We start from the raw sequence: 21379 nt of genomic DNA, 5'->3' as shown, positions 1-21379 counted from the left end.
ACACAAAATATACAAACTATCACTTTATATCAAAACTATCACATGGAACCACTAAAAAAAAGAGCAACTAATGTGAGAAGGGATCAATCAGCTTTTATTTCCAAACTGCACCGTTGCACAGAGCATTAAACCTTCTTTAACTGCCGAGTACAGTTCATGTTTTTACATACGTGTTGCTAAAGTAAATCTGAACTCAGCAGCAGCAGTTTTACAGTGTGATCATTTCCTCCAGAGCACAGGCCAAAAGGAAACTCGGCGTCTGAATGGTGACACAACTTATCAATTGTTCACTGATTGTAAAAAACGAACATATAACTAGTGATGTTGTCTCAAAATGCTTTGGATCTAAAAATGCTCTTTTCTTACAAATGACTTCTAATCTAATTCATAGACCATATCGGTCTTTGAATGAGATTTAGCTACCGTATTAAACTGCTTTTAATTAGCCTTCAGCCTCAATATTATTATCCAAGACACATTCAGACAATGACATCTCCACGTTAAGTCAGCGTGTCTATATTTATATATTTTATAATATAATATTATACTTATATTAGACATCACTCCTGGGATGATCACGTCGCTCAGGGCCTGCTGGATGTGGAAATAAGTAGCTGTCTGCTAACATCTAAACTTTTGCAGGCACATTCCTTTAATTAAGTCTAAAGCTATTTTTAATTAAATCTAAAACTCAGAGGTGACGTAAACTTCCAGTGGTCTTATTTACAGCCGTCGTCACTCTGGCTGACTCTCCGTCTTTCTCCTTTATTTCTCTTTGGGCTCCATATCGTCACCGCCCGACACGTTTCCATCTTCGTCCTCGTCATCGACCATCCCCTTCAGGTAGGAGCGTTTGAACTCCTGGAACTCCAGCTCGTCCTCCTCCTCACTACAGACGACACAGACGGACGACAGCAGCGTTGGAGAAGAACTGCTAGCATTTACTGTCAGACTGTCAGAGTCAATAAATCAATCAATCACATGGTAAATAAAAATTAGGTTGATAATTTTTCCGGCCGCGATAATTTCCATTTGCATCCTTGTTTATTTTCCTCGTCTTTCTCTCTCTACCAAAGAGACTGGAAAACCACTCTCGGTTCCTCAGCGTAACGAGGAGTGAACCCTCTAGTCACTTGTCAACCGCATGATCTCTGTGTGGGCAGGCGGGACTCCTGGTGTAGCCTACCACAGAGTGCAGCAAAAGAGCTACGTGTGGAGAAAACGCTGGTTGAAAGTTGGAGGAATAAAAAAAAAAAAAAAAAAGGCATGGCAATGGTTTCAAAGCCAAACGCGACATCTGCAGTGTGGGAACACTTCGGATTCAAACCCGAATGACCGTGGTGAACCACTTAACCTAAGCGAGCCGGTATGTCGCATTTGTTGTAAAACAGTAGCAACTAAACACGGCAACACAACAAACATGCATATGGACCTAAAACACAATCATCTGGTGCAGTTGGGCCGTTTCTGTCTTCCCGACAGTAAACAATCAGTGGGGCGTTTAGTCGACAAACAAAGTACAAACAGGACAGTGCAAAATGGTGTGCACTCACAGACAGTGTAGCTCGCTTCATTGCTAAAGAGATGCTGTCCTTTAGTATCGTCGAAAAGCCGTCATTTCGGCGAATGCGCACTCTCTCTCTCTCGTCCTTGGTGCACACCCTGCTGTGGACATAGACTGAAATTCACTTTTGCTTTATTTGAACAAAGCTTTATGCTGGAGAAATTATTTTTAAAAAGCATTTTGCATATGGCCTGTTGAGACATATGCTTCATCTCTTTGGCCCTCTTTATGTCTGAGCCTAATGTTTAAAATGCAATTTTGTTTACATCCATTTTATTTATTGTTTTGGTTGTGTTTGGTTTTATTCCAGTGCATTTTTTGTTAACAGAGACTGAGAGTCCACGACAATATTATCGTTTATCGCAATGATTTCTGGGACAATTTATCGTCCAGCAAAATTTGTTATCGTGACAGGCCTACGTAAAGCTGAAAACAGCCCTTTACGACGGCGAACTGAAGCCGTTATCTCTGCTCTCTTTAAAGTCACCAGACTCCTTTGACAAAAACAGTAATTTTACCTCGCAGAACACAGGAGTTGCTGCTCTACCGCTGCCTCCACGAGTTAGTTGGATTCACTTCGGTGAACCAAAGTCACACAATAACACAAACTAACTGATCAAGGCAGCACTAGACCAGCACCTCCAGCAAATCCTCTGATTTTGTTGCCAAGTTGGAACATTGAGTGGAGGGACTTCGCGTAATGCCTTGTGTATTTACACCCAACTTGACCGTGAGTTTGCAGTGTTTAGCGATTGTTACCATAATTCTAAGCCAATAAAGTGTGTTCAGTAGGGTGGAGAGGACAGCACGGTTGTTGTGTTTTTAGCGGTTCCTACAGTAATTCTAAGCCGAGCAAGTGTCTCTGTCAGTAGGAAACAGAGCTCCGCGTGAGCATGGGCTTTTATGACTGTCAATATAGCCAGAATCTAACGTTAGCTACTTTGCTGTGCTGTAAAGTAATGTCCCATGTGAGACAAGCATCTCTCTGCTGTGGTCTCAGCCGTGAACTTCGAGTCTGGGGAGGAGGGGGGTGAGGAAGACGACTCTCTCCAGTATTTTGAATTTGTACTGCAGTTACTATTTTAAATAATGGCTGTCAGTATTACATATTGCACCTTTAATTAAAACAAAAAAATGTATAGTAGAAAAAAGGAGCATGAAGACACAGAAAAGCAAAAACACCAACAGAGGGAAGGAGATACTGCTGATGAAGATATAGAATAAGGAGCTGATAGAACAGTGTTTTTCAACCTTTTTTGAGCCACGGCACATAAAAAAAATCCCGCGGCACACCACCAACCAGAAATGTTACAAAATGACACATTGTAATAATCTAATCTAATGTAAAAATCTAATAAGATCAGAATCTGCATTTAAAAATGTATCCATCGCTGTTGCAGGCTTACGTCGATGATCTCGGCCCTACTGCTTACATCCTGTCACTGCGGGATGCGTTCGAAAGGTGGAAGTAATTCTATTGTCTTAAATCAACAAGGTCATTATTGCGCTATACTGCCACCTACTGATACAGAATAGTATTTAATTTCTCTGCCAGTCATCATATTGCAGGTACAGATGCGCAACAATCTCAAATTATTTGCAGTAACTCAATAAAAAAGTTTGTTGGACCAATTAAGTAAAATCGGATAATTTCTCACGGCACACTAGTGTGCCGCGGCACAGTGGTTGAAAATCACTGTGATAGAGGGATGAAGGCCTAAGAAAATAAGAGCTGATGAAATGGTAAAAGATCCTGGAACATGATCTTGTCTCTGGATGAATTGAACACACAGAGGACATTTACACGAAAGCGTCACAATAAACAACAATGTTGGTCTTCAGGCACAACGACTAGACAACCAATCCTGTTCGATTATTAATTAATTCCAACTGGGAATCATGATTCTTTGAGAGTCAAACACGACTAAAACTAATTAAAAGTAATATAAATTTGCTTGGAAAACCATCTTACTTCTCCTTTACTGTTGGCAGCAATAAAGAAAGGAAAGACAGGAAAGACCAGAAGGTTTAGTTTCTCCATTTTCATTCACCCAACAACAGAAATCATATTTAAACACATTGCTATACATGAATAAATAAATCTGTTATAAACTAAATGTAGATGCTACATGTAGTCAACAGAAGAACCAACAGAAGTGTTCATCTGCCATAAAACTGAGAGAATGAAATGCGTGTCTGTGTCTTACCTGCATCAGGTTTAGGATGCATCAGTTTGAAGGGAACTTCCAGGCCGACCTCACTGCAACACAAACCAAAATGTTAATTAAAGATTTCACAACAGTGTCAACAGTGTTCAACAAAGAGTCAAGGGCTGCACGATATTGACGAAATGTGATATTGCGATATCAGTTATGAATATTGCGATATCGATATTAATTTCGATATTTTTAAACATATGCAAAATTACAAAGGTTACGGGAAAACACATCAAAATAGATTCATAATAAATTAAACAAGTTTTCTTACAAAACAAGGTTTAGTTCAACTGACGGTCATATTGGACTAAAAACATGAATAAATAAATAAGGCCATGTCTACAGAACAGGACAAGTTTTACTGGTTGTACAGTATTAAATATATAAATAAAGAGAAGAAGACACAACTTTTCTTTCTCTTCTCTGATTCGTTCCGTTTTGTTGTCTCTATTTCTTCACTTGCACTGTCACTATGCACACACGTGGTACGCTCCATAGGGTTTGACACGTAGTGGAACCGTGCGCTGACGTGCACTGCTTTGGATTTCTGATAATAACTTGCAAGGCAACTCAAGATTTCTCTATATATCGTGCAACAATTAATGAACATTCATTTGTTTCTTCCGCATACTGTAATTTTTGTATCACTTTCTACAATTCTGCAGAAGAGAACAAGTAGACATGAACTCACCTTGATCCCATTATCCTTTGAGCCGCAGCAAATAGGGGGAAAAAACTGAATTATGTTTCCATTTTAACGCAAACATTTGAAAGATGGAAACAGTCAGGAGGCGGCAGGTTCAAAGTCAACCCAAAATAAGCAACACTTACACAATAGGAAGTTAATAAAGAATGTTAACTAAACATGCAATGAATGATTTTTATGTCAACTTGTTTGCAGCAGAAACAAGTTGTTGGACGTATCATTACAAAAACCAACTCCCGAGGGAAATATTTTTTACATTGCATGTAATTTAGCTGATGTTTTTATCCAATTGCTGTATACAGTATGTCAGAGGTTGCACACCTCTGGAGCAACTATGGGTAAGTGTCTGGGACACACAGACACACACTCCCAAAGACACACACGCAAACTCACACACACAGTGCGTTTCACTATCTTTGTGGGGAACCGTCATTGACATAATGCATTCCCTAGCCCCTTACCCTAACCTTAACCATCACAACTAAATGCCTAACCTTAACCCTTACCCTCACCCTAACCATAACCTAATTCTAACCCTAAACCTGCAACCAAGTCTTAACCCTCAAAAAGCCCTTTAAACTTGTGGGGTCCAGCATTTTGGCCCCACAAAGCTATCCGGACCCCACAAGTATACTGGACTCCCGGTTTTTGGACCCCACAAATATAGTCAAACAAGAACACACACACACACACACACACACACACTTACCCTCCGACGATGAGCTTCACCATGACTCTGTATGAAACCATGATCCCCATGACTTCCTTCAGAACACCTTCCTTGATACTGAGAGAGAAGAAAAACACAATTTAATAAAAGACATTAATCTGCCGCGATGACTGAGCTGTCCTTTAGATCCGTGATTGATCCATCCGTCCATCCATCCATTAGATCCATCTAACGTTTGTGTTTGCTCACATGCTCGATGATGCCAGGTTGGTGTCTTCATGCTTCAGTTTGCCGTCCAGAGCGATGCCCTTCCTCTCAGTGTTGTTGGCCAGCAGAGGCAGCAGCTTGTAGACTTTCTGCAGAGTCGCTCCGGGAGACACCGAATCCCTGAGACATGAAGACACAGATACACATTCAACTTTAGGAAGACACACAGAGTACAGCAAACCAAGAGGTATAGCAACAAAACACAACACTAACTTACAGGATCACTTTAAACTTTTAAAACTAGGTTCACAGTTGAATTTAGTGAGACGTGAGGACGATGTAGGGAAGCTAAATCAGACATTTTGCTTCAAAATTTGATGAAAAGCAACATAAATGTTATCCTGCATAATTTTCCTTCTGGTGGTAGAGACTTTGTCGATGGAGTTTGGAGTGGAGTTTATACAACCAGAAAACTGTCATGGAAATACATATTTTTTTCTTTTTTTTAAGCTGTAATTTCAACGTGCTGTGACTGGGCTGTAAAACGTGATGCTCCGTTTTTCTTTTTGTTATGAACAAATGAATAAACTGTGATGATAAAAACTCTCTTTGTAATGTCTGTTAAAAACCACATGTAGTGATGAGGAAGACAAGAACAAACATGATTACCCAGTTTCCAAGTCGATGGCCCCAGATTTGAGGACTGTAGCTGTCGTTGGAGTACAAAACCACATTGGCGATCTGATCCACTGAGGAAGACAAGAACAAACATGACTCATTTCGCAGATGCTCCCCACAATGCAGCAGTGTTTCAGCGCATTCTCAAATGGGGGGAGCTAGCGGTGTCCCCCACCTTAGGGGTACAAGCTGGAGGATTGCAATGGGGTGCCACTCATTCCGTTTATGTTACAGATTTTACTTTACCGATTTGTGTCCCCAGCAGCAGGGGTACTCTGGAGGACTGTTCAGGTAAGCGATACAGCATGTCCCCCAGGCAGGGGTTATTCTGGAGGACTGTCAGGGGTACGTGTCCCCTTGACGGCTGGCTCTCTGTCTCGGGTACTGCTGGAGGACTAAATATCAGGTAATAATCAACTGTAAAGTAGGGATCCCTGTAAGAAATTTTTGACAAAATGTTTTTCAGTATAGTTACAAGTAATGAGAAACTATAAAATATTGACTTACTCTCTGGTAGCAAAATATTGAATTATTAACTCATTATATATGATCAGTATCTCAGAATATAAACAAGAATATCAAAGTAATGAGAAACTATAAAATATTGACTTAATCTCAATATATTGGCTTAGCTGTTGTACCAGACCATTGAATACCTCTTTATAGAGACTTTTTTTATCTCAAAATACCAAAAAATGTGATGTTTTTTTGTATTATGTCGCCTTTTTCTTTTGGACATATTTGTTTCTACTCCTGAATTTGTTGATAGTGTTTGGATGCTTTCAATTTTCTTCCTTCCTTCCTTCCTTCCTTCCTTCCTTCCTTCCTTCCTTCCTTCCACTGTCTTTAGGACTTTCTCCTAGTTTGTGCAGGGGTGCGTGTCCTTTTTTCAAAGTTTTTGTAGTTGATTTTGAAGTTTGTCACTTTTTTTGATGTTTTTGTCACTAATTTTGACCTATTCCTTGCCTTTCTTCCTTACGTTTTTCTACTGTCTCTGTTTTTTCTCAAAGTTTTTGTTGCTTATTACAAAGTTTTTTCCCACTTTTTTCTAAGTTTGTCACTTTTGTCGCCCTAGTGTTTCCTTCCTTCTTTCTACTGTTTTTTTCTCAACGTTTTTATTAGTATTTTTGACTTATTAATATATTCTTGCCTTAATTCCTTCTACCGTCTTTTTCCAAGGTTTTGTCTTTTTTTAAATGTTTTGTCACCTTTCTTCATCATCATTTAAATGTTTTCTAAGTCCAAGGCTGTTGTTTAGTAAATCTATCGCTGACATTGCTGTATCCTTCCTCTTCATAGAGAATTTTTTTTCTACCAATATATCTGCACTGGTTAGGGGGTACATGACTTAAAAATACTGTTCAAGGGGGTACATTATTGAAAAAAGCTTGAGAACCTATGGTCTACAGGCTTCATAACACTAATACATCTCCGTATTACAGTGTGTGTCTGAACGTCCCTCCTGTTATACTGAATATAATATGAGCAGCCATGTTTACCAGAGACAATGATGTTCTTGATGTTTTTGCTGGAGTTGTTTGTGACGCTGACGTTCACTTTGATGACCTCACCGTGGTAGTAAATCTGGAAATGGGACACAAGGTTAGACAATGCAAACCACTATTATCATCTTTTCACACTACTTACACACAGTATATGCAGGAATCCTGAAGTTAAATTGAAACCTAAAGACCCTTTTTCAAACTATTTAAGTTGAAGGTTGGATGCAGTATTTGGCAGAAGTTTTTTTTTAAACTAGCTGAGAAATGCAGGCTCTCGTCTCAGTCCAGCTGAGTGTCAAACGAAATTCACACCGACAGGCAAAATATATCTAATGTTGAAACTAACGGACACTGAAAATCCTTAGAGACGAAGCTAAGGTTTGAGGCTAAATAACAGTGGATGTAAATCTCTGCAGCTATAGCTCTCCTGCATGGACTTTAAATGTTCATAAACTACAGACTTCAGATCACTTATTATCATCAATGAATCCCACAAGGAAGATGACATTGTTTTTAAACAGAACGTAGGCGTAGAAATCATAACGTCTGGTAGATATAGTTGCTTATGTGACTGTTTAATACTTTTTAATGGTCTTCATTTTCGCTGAATTGATTTATCAACTTTTAATAGTTTTTAAGTCCCAGCAGAAAACCTTGTTATTTCCCCGTTTTACAAATTGTTAAAAGTATTTTACATATAGTTAACGAGCTGATCATAATCAGCCTTAAACTGGAGACAGAAATATAAAAAATAAAAAACATCTTGAGTTATAAAACAGTGTTTATCAAAGAATATAAAAAGACAACTCTTCACATGATTATACATGATTATATTGTGTCAATGTTGTAGGCTGATATGCACTTTTTCCTACCCTATGTAGGTTACTTTGACGCTGCTATCCATGCACCTTGTACTGGTATCCAATTGTCCTTGTACTGTTACGGTTGTGTTGCAGTTGGACTGTGTGTAGAACTTGTATGTATTTATATGTCTTGTAGTGTTTATACTTGCTGCACACCTAGTCGCCCTTCAGGGACACAAATAAAGTTGAAGTTGAGATAAAGGTGTGACGAGCATAATGTGCACCAACCGTTAATAATTTGATCCACTGAAACCTTTTTTTCCTGACTGACGGCCTGAAAGAAAAACATTCACTACGTTGTGCTTTGAGCTAAAGATAACCGTGAAGAACACCCACCTCTTTGTCCAGACTGGCCTTGAGGTGCAGCTGTTTATCTGACATGACAAAGTCCTTGGGGGTATCAACAGAGGGCTGCACTCCCTCGCTGTCTGGAGCGTATTGGACCTTCCTGAGCAACAGCTTCACTGTGCTCCTGTTGGTAAAACCAGAGAGAGAAATATATAGAAATAATAAAAATGTACAAGTCTGGGTCAGACTTAGTTTCTTATACTGACTGGTGCTATTTCAGTGTTATGAATAAAGTAGTCTATATCCACAACGTTCTACTTTTGGGATAGTTCAGATATTTCGCCAGATATATCTCATTTTGGCCGGATGTCCTGTCCGCCTCCACTCTCTTATTGTTGGCGTTCTAACCTCTGGTGGATTTGTGAGGACTATGGTTAACTGCTCCTCAGATCTCTGCAGGGTAAATCCAGACAGCTAGCTAGACTATCTGTCCAATCTGAGTTTTCTGTTGCACGACTAAAACTACTTTTGAACGTACACATGTTCCACCAAAACAAGTTCCTTCCTGAGGATATTTTGCAAAGGCACTGAGGCTCCGTCCGGAGCTTAGCGCCGTTCTAGACGATTGTGATTGGTTTAAAGAAATGCCAATAAACCAGAGAAGGTTTCTCTCCCATCCAGGAATGCTGTGTGGACTAGCCAGACCTTTCTATGCAGCGCTGTGGAGGAGGAAGGTCTGGCTATAAGAGACTATGAATAAATTGGCCTAGAGGGGCCTTGCAGTTCTTTTTGTTTAAATATCCTGTGGACGATACACACTTTAAGTTGCGTGACTTCCATATTCTTGAAGTCAGGACGGATCAGCTGAGACTCACCGTTTGCGTACCTTAGCGTCCTGGCTCTCAGCGCTGAATGCTTTGATCTCAAACTCCACGGCACATTGCTGCAGAAGTAGAGAGAAAGTGTTGTCACCATCCTGTGATGGGTTCACTTCATCAGAACTGGTTTGAATTTCCAGTTGAGGATCTTACCTTGCCGACATCATTGGGCCCTGGCTGGAGAGCCACTGAGCAAGGCAGGTTGTCAGGAAACTGAGAAGACACAATGTCAATCAATCTTTACTTACAGGAGGCTTTTTGTGCAAAAACATGCAACGAAATGCACTTTTACTTAAAAATGAGATCAAAAACAGGTTCAAGTTAAATGTTTCAGGGCTACGGTTATTTTCTTTGTTGATTAATCTGTCTGGTCTCTAAAATGTCAGAAAATGGTGAAAAACGTGGATCAGTGTTTCCCAAAAAGCCCAAGATGACGTCCTCAAATGGCTTGTTTTGTCCACAACTCAAAGATATTCAGTTTACTGTCCCAGAGGAGAGAAGAAACTAGAACAATATTCATATTTAACAAGCTGACAGTTTTCACCAGAGAAGTTTTACCGTTTTATTGACTCAAATTGATTAATCAATTATCAAAACAATTGGCAATTCATTTCTTGTTTGACAACTAATCGATTAATCTTTGCAGCTTTAATAACAAGCAAAAATTAAAATAACTGAGAAAAGTCTTTAGGCGAGGCATCTTTATTTGTATAGCACATTTAGGCTTGTATCTATTATTGCATAATCGTCTAATCGCATTTTTTTTTTACATTTTTTTTTCATTGTTTAACCGCAATTAAAAGCTAACTAATTGTGACTGTTGATGTTTTATGATAATAAAGAGGCGTGTTTACTTCATAGGCTGTGTAATTGTGTTATTATATTATCTGGGGTCACATAACAGTAATGTAACCAAAAGATGTATCCTTTCATTCATTCAAAACTTTATTTGTTTGAAAAAGTACATTCATTTGCCTGAAAGAGACAATTATATTGTAAATGGCAATTCAGTGTTTCTCAAATGGGGGTACGTGTACCCCAAGTGGTACTTTGGAGGACTGCAGGGGGTACGTGAATGCTTTTTTCTAAGTTTTTGTCGCTGTTTTTGAAGTTTCACTTTTTAAAAGTGTTTGTTTCTTTTTATCACTATTTTTGACCTGTACTTTCTTTCGTTCCTTCCGTCTTCTTTTTTCTCCAGTTTGTCAAAGTCTTTGTCGCTTTTTTCAAAAAAAAACAATTGCGACTTTTTTAAGGTTTTTGTCACTTAAGGTTTGTCTTCCTTCCTTCTGTGTTTTTTTACATGTCTTTTGCTGTTTACTAAGTTTTTGATACTATTTCCCACCTATTCTTGCCTTACTTCCTTCTTTCTACCGACTTTTTACGCTTTTTTTAAGAGTTTTTTTCATCAGCATTTAATTGTTTTCCAGTTACATGGCTGTTGATTGGTAAATCTATCGCTGGTCAGGGGGTACTTGGCTTAAAAACACAATTGAAATGGGGTACATCATTTTTTTTGAGAACTACTGCTCTACATCAGTTGTCACATCTCACCTCGAAGAAGAACGGGTAGGCGTTGTTGCCCAGCTTGTGCAGCAGCTTGGCCTGCATCCTGGTGTGGACTCCCTTCTCAAGGTCCTGCAGAGGCGGGTACACCTGGCGGGTGGCCAGGTACAGCTCCCTGCGGAAGGCGATTCCCATCACGTCCATGTCGTCTCTGCCGTACCGGAAGGTGCAGGACAGGGTGACGAACACTGGAGGCAGAGTAGAGACACCGTCACTGTGATGAATGGCTGACAACAAATATTCTAAATTCAAATATATACTCAATTAGTAAAATATATATTTGAATATTATAAGAGAGTTAAAAAACGGCAATACAGCGGCTATCTGAGTTGTGCGATTGTACGTTGGCTGCTTCAAATGTTCAGCCTGAGCCCAGCCTGTCGTGAAGAGAACAAAGAAGACGACACAAAGACGCATTAAGAGACTCGGTTGTTTATGACCAAATTATGAACAGCTCTGTGTCATGTTCTGTCTCTTGCATGAGACAGAGAGAGAGACAGAGACAGTCAGAGAGACAGAGAGAGAGTTGGAGAGCGAGAGACAGAGAGAGGGAGAGAGACAGAGGGCCCTATCATGCACCCAGCGCAATAGCCTTTGTACACCGACGCATGTATCATTCCTATTTTGCACCCGACGCACAGCGGACTTTTCCCTCCACAGACTCATGTCGGTAAATTTGGGAATGTATTTGCATTCATCGAAAAGAGGAGGAGTGTTCAGGCGCAAATGTTCCCTGATGCTGTTTGCAGTTTCAGAAAACAATTCCGCCACAGACCAGGAAAAACCTGGTCTAAAGTCAGTGTTTTACACAACATTTCCATGAATCATGGATGTGTTGACAGAGATGGAGTGGGGGGGGGAGGAGGAAGGGGCACAACAGGAGCAGGTGGTGCGTTTGGAGGCCCATGCTCCATGGCTGCAGCAATCCTCTCCAGACTTGAGGAGATACACCCGAGAGGAGCAGCAACATCATCACCCGGCCAAGACGGCATTTATTACTTTGCCGCATGACAGCTCCCGCAAATCCGACGCTCTTAAAGGGAATGTGAGATGACGCTCTGATTGGTTATTTTCAAGTTACGCCCAAACCACAACTAGCTATTTCAGACCAACCCATTTTAGATTTGTGTCGGGCGCAAGATTTATCCCACCGGTATAAATAGCAACAGCGCCCGAGATCCGCCCACAAAGCTAGTTGCGTTCTGCGTTTCATACTTGCGTTTCAGATTGTTAAAATAGAGCCCAGAGAGAGAGAGGGAGCGAGAGAGAGGACCAACGTTACACAGGTAGTTATGGCTCAGAATAATGATCTCAGAAACATGAGGTATGTCAGGTTCAGGGATCTTTTTAAGGAAAAAATTAGCACGTCCAACAATTCTTTACAGGTGGGCTGGAAAATATCCCAGATCAAAAAGTAGATCTAAACATGGAGAGAAACTGGAATCATGTATGTATCCGTACATCTATCTTATTTTAAAGTGTATTTTCAGTAGGTTTTTTTAATCGTTTGTGTTACTCCACTGTACATTTTTGTTTTAATTAAAACCTTTCTTGGGGGAAATGTTTACATGAGTTATGGGTGACAGCAAACACTATACCAGCTAAAGTGAATGAATTTTTCTTCCATGATGAGATGTAATATGGAACAACGGTATCATTTCAAAATAAAACTGGAAAGTGGGGGATGGATAAAGAGCTTCTTTAACTTTAACACCAGTTTGACTTGTCAGCATAAAAGATAACAGAAAGTTTTTGGGAGATGTCTCCAAAAACAACAAAACATAAAGAATACATATTTTATTTATTATAAATACATACATATTATATTTAACTTCAATGAGGATCTGGAAAAAGATGGCACATAAACTATATGTAATGCTGTCAGACAGTGGGACAACCTAATTCATTTCTACAACCTTAACCCTTATGTTGTCTTCCCGTCATTTAAATTAAAACTTTTTTTTTCAACGTTTCTTTTTCGTTTGACACTTGACAATTTTTCCGAAGTTTTTGTCACTTTCCTGATGTTTTGTCCATTTTTTTGTCACGTTTTTCCAAGTTTTTTGTAATTTTTCCCGATGTTTTTGTTGATTTTTTGCTTCCAGTTTTTGAAACTTTTTCTGACATTTTTGTCACTTTTTTCAGGGTTCTTTTGTATTTTTTTTTTTCTTCAAATGCTATAAAATAGAATAAAACACCCAAATTAAATCAAGAGTGTATTTATTTGTCGAGAGCGTTGTACCATCCACGTTATTTTCTTTGACAATTTGGTTGAAAGAAATCCAAATTTCTGATATAGAACTTTTTTAAAATGGGTCAAATTTGACCCGAAGACAACAGGAGGATTAAAGCTATTTCAAGGGGAAATTAAACTTATTTTATAGAGATAGAGACTAGAAACCTCCATAAAGGCTTCATGTGTCCTGTAATAATGCTAAAGAGTGAGTGTGTGTGTGTGTGTGTGTGTGTGTGTGTGCCACTGTGTCTTTCTGTGTGTGTGTGTAAGTGTGTGTGAGACCGTGTCTGTGTATGTGTCTGTGAGTGTGTGTGTGTGTGTGTGTGTGTGTGTGTGTGCATGGCTTAGTGTGTGTGTTTGTGTCTGTGAATGTGTGTCTTTGTTTGTGTGTGTGTGTGTGTGTGTGCTGACCTTTCCTCCGCTGCAGAGCCTGAGGATCAATGATGATGACTCCATCTAGTGGTGAGAAAAGGTCAAAGCTCTTTAGGCAATTAGAACTGGAAGACGATGATCAAAATGTGTGTTACAACTACTTAAATAAGCCTTCTTCATATGATGCAATAACTGTGTTTAGTCCATTTTTACAGCAACAGTTTCTTATTTGAGTACAAAGAGTTGTTTTCCTCTTTCATGATTCAGTCATTTCATTCAGTAACATTTACAGTTTAAACTTTGTTGATATTACACAGAAAACTACACTGAAGTTAACATTAAAAGACAGTTTAAAGCTTTGAAAGGGAAATTCTTCTTTTGGCTTGGTAGGGCAGTGTTCATAATAATCTTTCATCATATTGTAATTCAAGTGTTCTGAGTGAAAACTAGACTTCTGCTCCTCCTCTTGGCTCTGTTTTCAGGCTTTAGATAATCTAGCTCTGATGGGAGACTTTGGCCAATCACAGGACATTTGAGAGAGAGAGAGAGAGTTTCTATTGGCTGTTCTGCGCATGCAGACAGAGAGGGCAGAGAGAATGAAGTCTCAGTCTACTTCCAAGTTTTTTTAATAACTGAACAAACTTTGCCTTTTAAAGAAAAACTTGTGCTCGGCCTAAAAGGCCACACAAATCCGTTCTTTAGACTGAAATTAGCTGTAATAATTAGAGTGAATATGAGCAAACATATAAATAAAGACAAAAAAATATATAAACTAAATTTGAGCCCAGAGACCCTGTTGAGATGCCAGACACTCTGAATATATTAAGCAGAATTAACAGCCAATTATTCACCAAATATTACAAAATATGTTTGGGCTGGGTATCGTTCAAATACCGTGACTTCGATACTGGTTCCTAAACAATAACTTCTTTATATACCAATTTTTACCAAATGACTAGCCTGACGTGGTCAGATTCTAGTCAGAATATGAGTCTGATGCCGCTCCAACCGAACCAGGAAAGAAATGTCTCTGCACTCAATTGGATAGACCTACAACCAATCAGAGCAAGGGATATACCTACAACCAATCAACGGATAGACCTGCTGTTTTTCGTGGGAAAACTCACCCACTGGATCCACAGAGTCAACACGGTCGACAAAATCTCTTCTCCCCATGTAGACGCCAACCTGAGTCAGAAGAACAGATACTCTGGAAATGTGACACTTTGTAATTCTTAGAAGCAACGACCAGAGTGCTGTGAACAATATATCAATAATTACAAACTAAAGCATCTTTAGACCATCATTTAGACCAGTGTTTCTCAAATGGGGGTAGGTGATCCCCTAGAGGTACTTTGGAGAACTGCAGGGGTACGTGACATTTTTTGCAAAATGTTTTTCAGTTGCAATGCTGTAGTTACTTCTACTGTCTTTTTCTCTCCAAATTTGCCACCTTTTTGTGAAGGTTTTGTCGTTTGTTTTGACCTCTTCTTGCCTTTCTCCCTTACTTTATTCTACTGTCTTTTTTTCTTCAAACTTTTTGTCACTTTAAAAAAAAAAAAAAACTTTTTGATTATTTGATTTTGTTGTCACTTTTGTCGTCAGCAGTCACCGGTTTAATCTGGCAAAAAGCTGTCAATCAAACTCAGTCCAGCTCACGCTGTAGTGACTTTGTGTCGACCTCAAGCAGATCAACTACTTTATAGAATTAAACTCAGTGAGATGGAAAAATTCACCAAAAGACATTTGCAATTACTAATCCGCTGTATCTGAGGTCATGAGCTCCTTTACTGTCAAACTATGAACTGAAGTACTTCCAGTCAGATATTTCACTCACCGAATTGTCCTTGCAAATCTTCTTGTAAACAACATTTTTTGGACTCATGTTGGTGCAGATCGAGGGCAGCGAGTAAGCAGCGCCTGAGAGAAAGAAAAGAGACACAAACATCTTCATTTAGATCTGGTGTGTGTGTGTGTCTGTGTATGTGTGTCGTCATTTTTGTCACTTTTTTCGACGTTTCTGCACGTTTTTTCTCCCCTTTTCCCCTTTCCTTTTTTCTTCTGTGCTTTTTTGAGGTTTTAGTTGTTTTTTGTCTTCCCCGACATTTTTTAAGCTTTTTTCGTCATTTTTGTGACTTTTTTCAACGTTCATTTATCAATTTTCTTTCAAATGTTATAAAATTGAATAAAACACCCAAATTCAATGAAAGTATTGAAATTATCATTTATTTTACTTGTAAAGAGCGTTGTATGGAACCATCCACATAATGTTTTTGAACGTCATATTTGAGCGTTTTCTTTTGGGGGTGCAAATGTTCCACCAAAACAAGTTCCTTCCTGAGACTATTTAGCAGAGCCACCGTCGCTGCGTCCGGAGCATAGCGCTGCCCAAGACGATTGTGATTGGTTTAAAGAAATGCAAACAACCCAGAGTGTTTTTTTCTTCTATCCCAGAATGCATCTGGGGTGTAGCCAGACGTTCCAGACTCCTCAGCACTGTGGAGATAGAGCCGGCAATGCGAGACTATCTGTATATAAATAAAGGAGTTCCCCTTGTTGAGTTAATTGAGTTGAGACGGCTGAGAGATTTAACTCTGCTGAGCTTCTTAATCCTTTTAAAACCTTCTCAGATGGGTTTCACCTCTCCCCTACTACGCAACTAATCACACTAACTCACTCCATACAGGCTCTCTGATTTACTGTTATTGTGTTGGAATCAACTAAAATAATCAAACGGTTCACAAAATGCAAAGGTCAGCATGTTCACTGCACATCTAGCTACAAATGAAATCAAAATAACAACTTCTGTCATACTCCAATGTATGCCTTTATGCATATTACTTGACAGCATTATATACAATTTATGTTGTCTTTTTTGTCTTTGCAGCAAGACAAGCTCCATCCTAATTGCTTCCAAGTCCAATATTGCCAGTGGTGTAGTCTAAAGCATTGTAGTGGGTATACTGAACCACATGCACATATATAAATATTTTTTTGGGGGGAATATCAAAGTGTGGGGTCTGCGTGTCCTCCCCCAGGCTTATTTTGAGCATCAAAGACTTAATTTCCTGCATTCTGATACACTTTTATGCACCAATTTATGGTGGGAATACCTTTATTTTATCCTATGAGAGGGAAAACACAGATGACATTCAAAATATATCAAAAATATAATGGAATATAAAGCAGTAATGGGGCTTTCACATCAGGGACCTGAGCCTGGATCACAAAAGTTGACCCCAAAGCAACGAGGACAAAATAAAATAGGCTCCTTATATTAGTCTTAAATATGCAGTAAAGGGAGGATACTGGCGTTAGTTTAGGCGGAGCATTTGGGCCCAGTCGCTACACACACACTACACACTACACTACGCACACACTACGCACTACACACTACACTACCCACACACTACGCACTACACTACGCACGCACACACTACACTACGCACTACACTACGCACACACTACGCACTACACACTACACTACGCACACACTACGCACTACACTACGCACACACTACACTACGCACTACACTACGCACACACTACGCACTACACACTACACTACGCACACACTACGCACTACACTACGCACACACTACGCACTGCGCTCAGCGAGGAGCGTGTCGATGAAAGATGAGAGAAGTCTCTCTACATGTTCTGCAGTGTTAGTTAAGTTTGCCTTCACATTACTCAACCCCGTATTTGTGAATACAAATATCTGAAGTGAAAGTTCTGTCACAACACTATGTTGTTGCGTATCACTGCTCAGTTTTAAGTGGGTACAGTATATGGAAATCCTGGAGATTTCTTAGTTGTTATGCTGCGTAACACATAGACTACACCACTGACTCTTGTCAAGAAAATGTACTTTAAATCACCCAGAGTCACAGATTTATCACAGAGAGTTTCAGTAGATGACCAACAAACATCATCCTCTGTCCCCAAACCCTCCATCTGGATTAATCATTCTCTACTTTTGGGTCTTTGTTTGTTATTACATCCCAGAAATCATGTTTCCTTTATTGAGGGACAGTACATATTAAAAACATGTCTGTAAATATGCCAGATTTAGCTAAAAGAAATCTGAACACAAATCTACTTCTTTCCCACAGACATATGTATATTTTCTTTAGGATGGTGGAGCTAATTTTAGATTTTCAGGACTTAAAACATGTTAAAATATTCTTCTGTCATACTCACATCTTTGCCCACACATAGATATAATGCATGAGCATTGTATATATTTGACCTTGTATTAATTATTTCCAAGTCAAATCGAGTCAACACAATTTCATTTAAATCACAGAGAGTCACAGATTTATCTGAGGGCTTCAAAACATAAACAACAAACATCATCATCTGTCCTTAAACCCTCGATCTGGATTAATCATTCTCCACTTTTGAGTCTTTGTTATCAAGTAAATCCATAAAGATTAAATCAAGTCGGAACACAAAAATGAATAAATGTACATTTTCTTTAAGATGTTGGACTTTAAACAAAGAAACTATTTGCATATCCAACATTTTCGTCGATGCAGGTAACTTGGAAAATATCCCATCAGACTTGAAAGGAAGATCCTGCTCTGTGCTTATACCATTTTATTGAAAGTTTTATCCCTCTAACGTTTCGGATTTTCAGGACTAAAAGACACAAAAGGACTCCGAACATGTGAAATACTCTGTCTCAATGTAGATGTGTGTTAGGGTCAGAGAGACTCACCTGTGTTGCAGCAGAGGAAGAAGACGTGTTGTTGGATGAGAGGGGGAGACGGCCGTCGGTCAGAGGAGCTCTATATGTAAACACCCCATCATCCTCCATCAGCCAATCAGGTCACCCGGCTGTGAACTTTGCTAAACCCGCAGTACTCAAACTGACCCTCCTCCTCCTCTAGAAGCCAAACAGACAGACAGACACACACACACACAGATGGACAGACAGACTTTCTGTGAATGAGCCGACTGAGAGGATTGACGCTGGTTCCCCCTCAGTCAGCACAACACGGCCAGATTAGAGAGAGAAAGAAAGAGGGAGAAAACACACAGCTACATTATTGTTTAAACACGTTTCCTTTAACTACAGCTCAGTTCCTCAAAGCTGAAAAAGAGTTACACATACAGACATAATCATGTTGTTCCAAGTTATTCCAATATTCCAAAATAATGCACAAAACCGTGTTCTCTTCTTTCTCGTTTAACTTGTTCTACAAGTGGGTCTATAAAGGGTCAGATTAGACACATTAAGGGAGAGAGGGAGAGATCTGACACCTGATCGACAGGCAACCAAATGTAACCAAGCATTACCTTGAATAAAATTACAGATTTCTCAGGTTTAAACATTGTTGGAAACATTTGGGATAACAACTCAACAACATTTAGAGTTATCTATAACTATTTTTTTTTTTTACATTTTAATGGGGAAATCTTAATGCTGATCTCATGAATCATTTATACACATAACTATGAAAAGTAAAACACTGTAATTAATACTGTCAGCACCACATTGGCCGGCGGTCACCTAATTTGTAGGATATCATACACATTGTTGTGCATACATTTTCGTACGTTACCATACGAACCTGTTAATGAATGTGTTTAAGGTTATATATTATAATTCCAAATTCATGTGAACAGGCAGATAAACAAAGATGTGTTCAGACGTCTGGGTCCAGAGTGAGGCAGCCTGAAGGTTGAACAGCTGGTTTGATCCGGTTTACAGTTAATTTGACGACGTCTATAGATAGACAGAGTGATGCTGTGGAGATTTAATCCGCTGTTCTGCCTGTCAGCAAGTAAACTGACAGAGGTGGATTATTGCCCTGCAGAACATTAATCATCATTATTATACAAGAGATTACAATACACACACACACAGACACACACATACTGGCATGCATGTGCAGGATACAACCTATGTGGTCTGGTAATTTGAGTTGCACTTTACTTTATTTCACACATTCACGATATATGTGATGATAGTTATGATAGTTACAACCAGTATAAGAACATTTTTAAGTGACCGTCCTCACACAGAAAACAACCGTATAGGTTTTTTGTACAAGCAGCCTTTAACAACCCACATTTACATTTGTTGACCACATCTAGTGGCCGCTAGCCTGGAAATCCAGACCCAAATCCGAAAGAATAAGGGTCTGGCTATGAGTAATGAAAATGGCCCAACTCGAGCTGCGGCACCAAGCATGCATTTGAAATATCACTGCACGTGATTGGCGAACACTACGACCAATGTTTACTGACTGATTCTGGACTTCGACGGACGTTGTTATCTGTTTAGCTCGCCTCTGGCCCGCCTATATCAGATACACCGGTGTGATTGGTGCATCATTACTCATTGCCAGAGTGACTCGCTGAGCAAATTCAAATTGTGCTCTCACGAGAACTCTGAATTTCCAGGTTAAGTGGCTGCAGTAATTCTCACAAAAGCAAAACAGGACGTAAGGTGAGGAAGTATTGGTGTGCTAAATGTCCTGGTAAGGAGGTCGGTTGGGGGGGTTGATGGGTCAAACAAACACAGGACTTTTCACCCCCGCGGCCGTCTCCCGGCATGTGAGGCGTCCTTTCCCTGTTGTTTTTTCCTAAACCCAACCTCCATCCCATTATTGTTGCACGTCACCCGTGGCCATGTCCTGGCGTGTGAGGTGTCCTCCCCCGGGGTGTGGCGTTTGCTTTCCCCGTTAATCTCTATATAGACCATTTCTTGCTGGCCACCATGAAAAAAATGACAAAAACGTCCCCGTGAACACGTATCAACGTCCCTGTAAACACGTATCAGTAGATTAAAAATAACGTGACCATTTCACGAACCGCCGTGAGACCACGTTGCCCGTTTAAAGATAAATAAAGTAAATGGCGAGTTTATGGAACAAATGGAGCTTCATCCCTATCTGTGTCCTGTGCTTAACCGGAAGTGAAGTAATGTTTGAGTTTAACCCAAACCATCATCTTTTGCTAAACTTAACTAAGTAATTTTGGTGCCTAAACCTAACCAAACTGGGTCCAAAAGTCAACAGTTGCTTTTGGAAGTTAACAGACTTTTACAGACTGTGACGTCACCTTACGTCCTCATTTTAGTAGGTTTACGTGACTCATTTTAAGTCAAACCCTAATGTTTCATTAACCCTAAGTAAGTATTTGTGTTACTTAAACATAACTATTTCTGTTTCACAGCGTTTACTACATTTACATTTAATAAAAATTAGGTATACGTGTTTAAAGCGGCCACCTTGCAGCTGTAAATATAATGGTCATTTATTCAGTTTTGGGAGTCATTGACATTCAACTCTTCTTTCGTTTAGGTATGAGGACATGTTGGTTTATTTATGTTTTTGTTAACAATTTATAAAGATATGCACAATGGTGTCGAGACTCACAAATGTGTATATTAAACATCAAAAAAGAATCACAACATAAAATGTGAATGAACATGTATGCAGGCCCTTTAAACCTTTAGAAAACAAACCAAAAGCCTAATTTATTATGTAACACAAACTTTATTCTGATAATAATAAACACCAAACAGAATTACACAATCGTTAACAACCATCTAGTCTATATATTTATCCTTAAGATTTAGGTTTCCACGTCAAAAACTGTTAAAAAAAAATAAACTAATATT

General features: G+C 39.3%; 1 protein-coding gene across 1 annotated transcript; it reads right to left on the bottom strand.

Annotated features, from left to right (window-relative positions):
- Window positions 1–140: 140 nt before the first annotated feature.
- LOC114566035 (S-arrestin) lies at window positions 141–20458 on the bottom strand. Its single transcript, XM_028594379.1, has 18 exons — window positions 20351–20458; window positions 18467–18536; window positions 15581–15663; window positions 14871–14931; window positions 13783–13827; window positions 11479–11512; window positions 11124–11394; window positions 9726–9785; window positions 9570–9637; window positions 8743–8878; window positions 7541–7625; window positions 6068–6112; window positions 5406–5574; window positions 5196–5273; window positions 4472–4486; window positions 3772–3824; window positions 3537–3546; window positions 141–889 (listed from the first exon to the last, which is right to left on the bottom strand). The coding sequence occupies exons 1-18, from the start codon at window positions 20456–20458 to the stop codon at window positions 766–768; spliced, it is 1515 nt and encodes a 504-aa protein (XP_028450180.1). The 3' UTR covers window positions 141–765.
- Window positions 20459–21379: the final 921 nt, after the last annotated feature.

Source organism: Perca flavescens, chromosome 12 (assembly GCF_004354835.1).
Source record: "Perca flavescens isolate YP-PL-M2 chromosome 12, PFLA_1.0, whole genome shotgun sequence".
Lineage (NCBI taxonomy): Eukaryota > Metazoa > Chordata > Actinopteri > Perciformes > Percidae > Perca > Perca flavescens.
The sequence above is the reverse complement of the archived record's forward strand: the minus strand, read 5'-3'. Positions and strand labels throughout refer to the sequence as shown.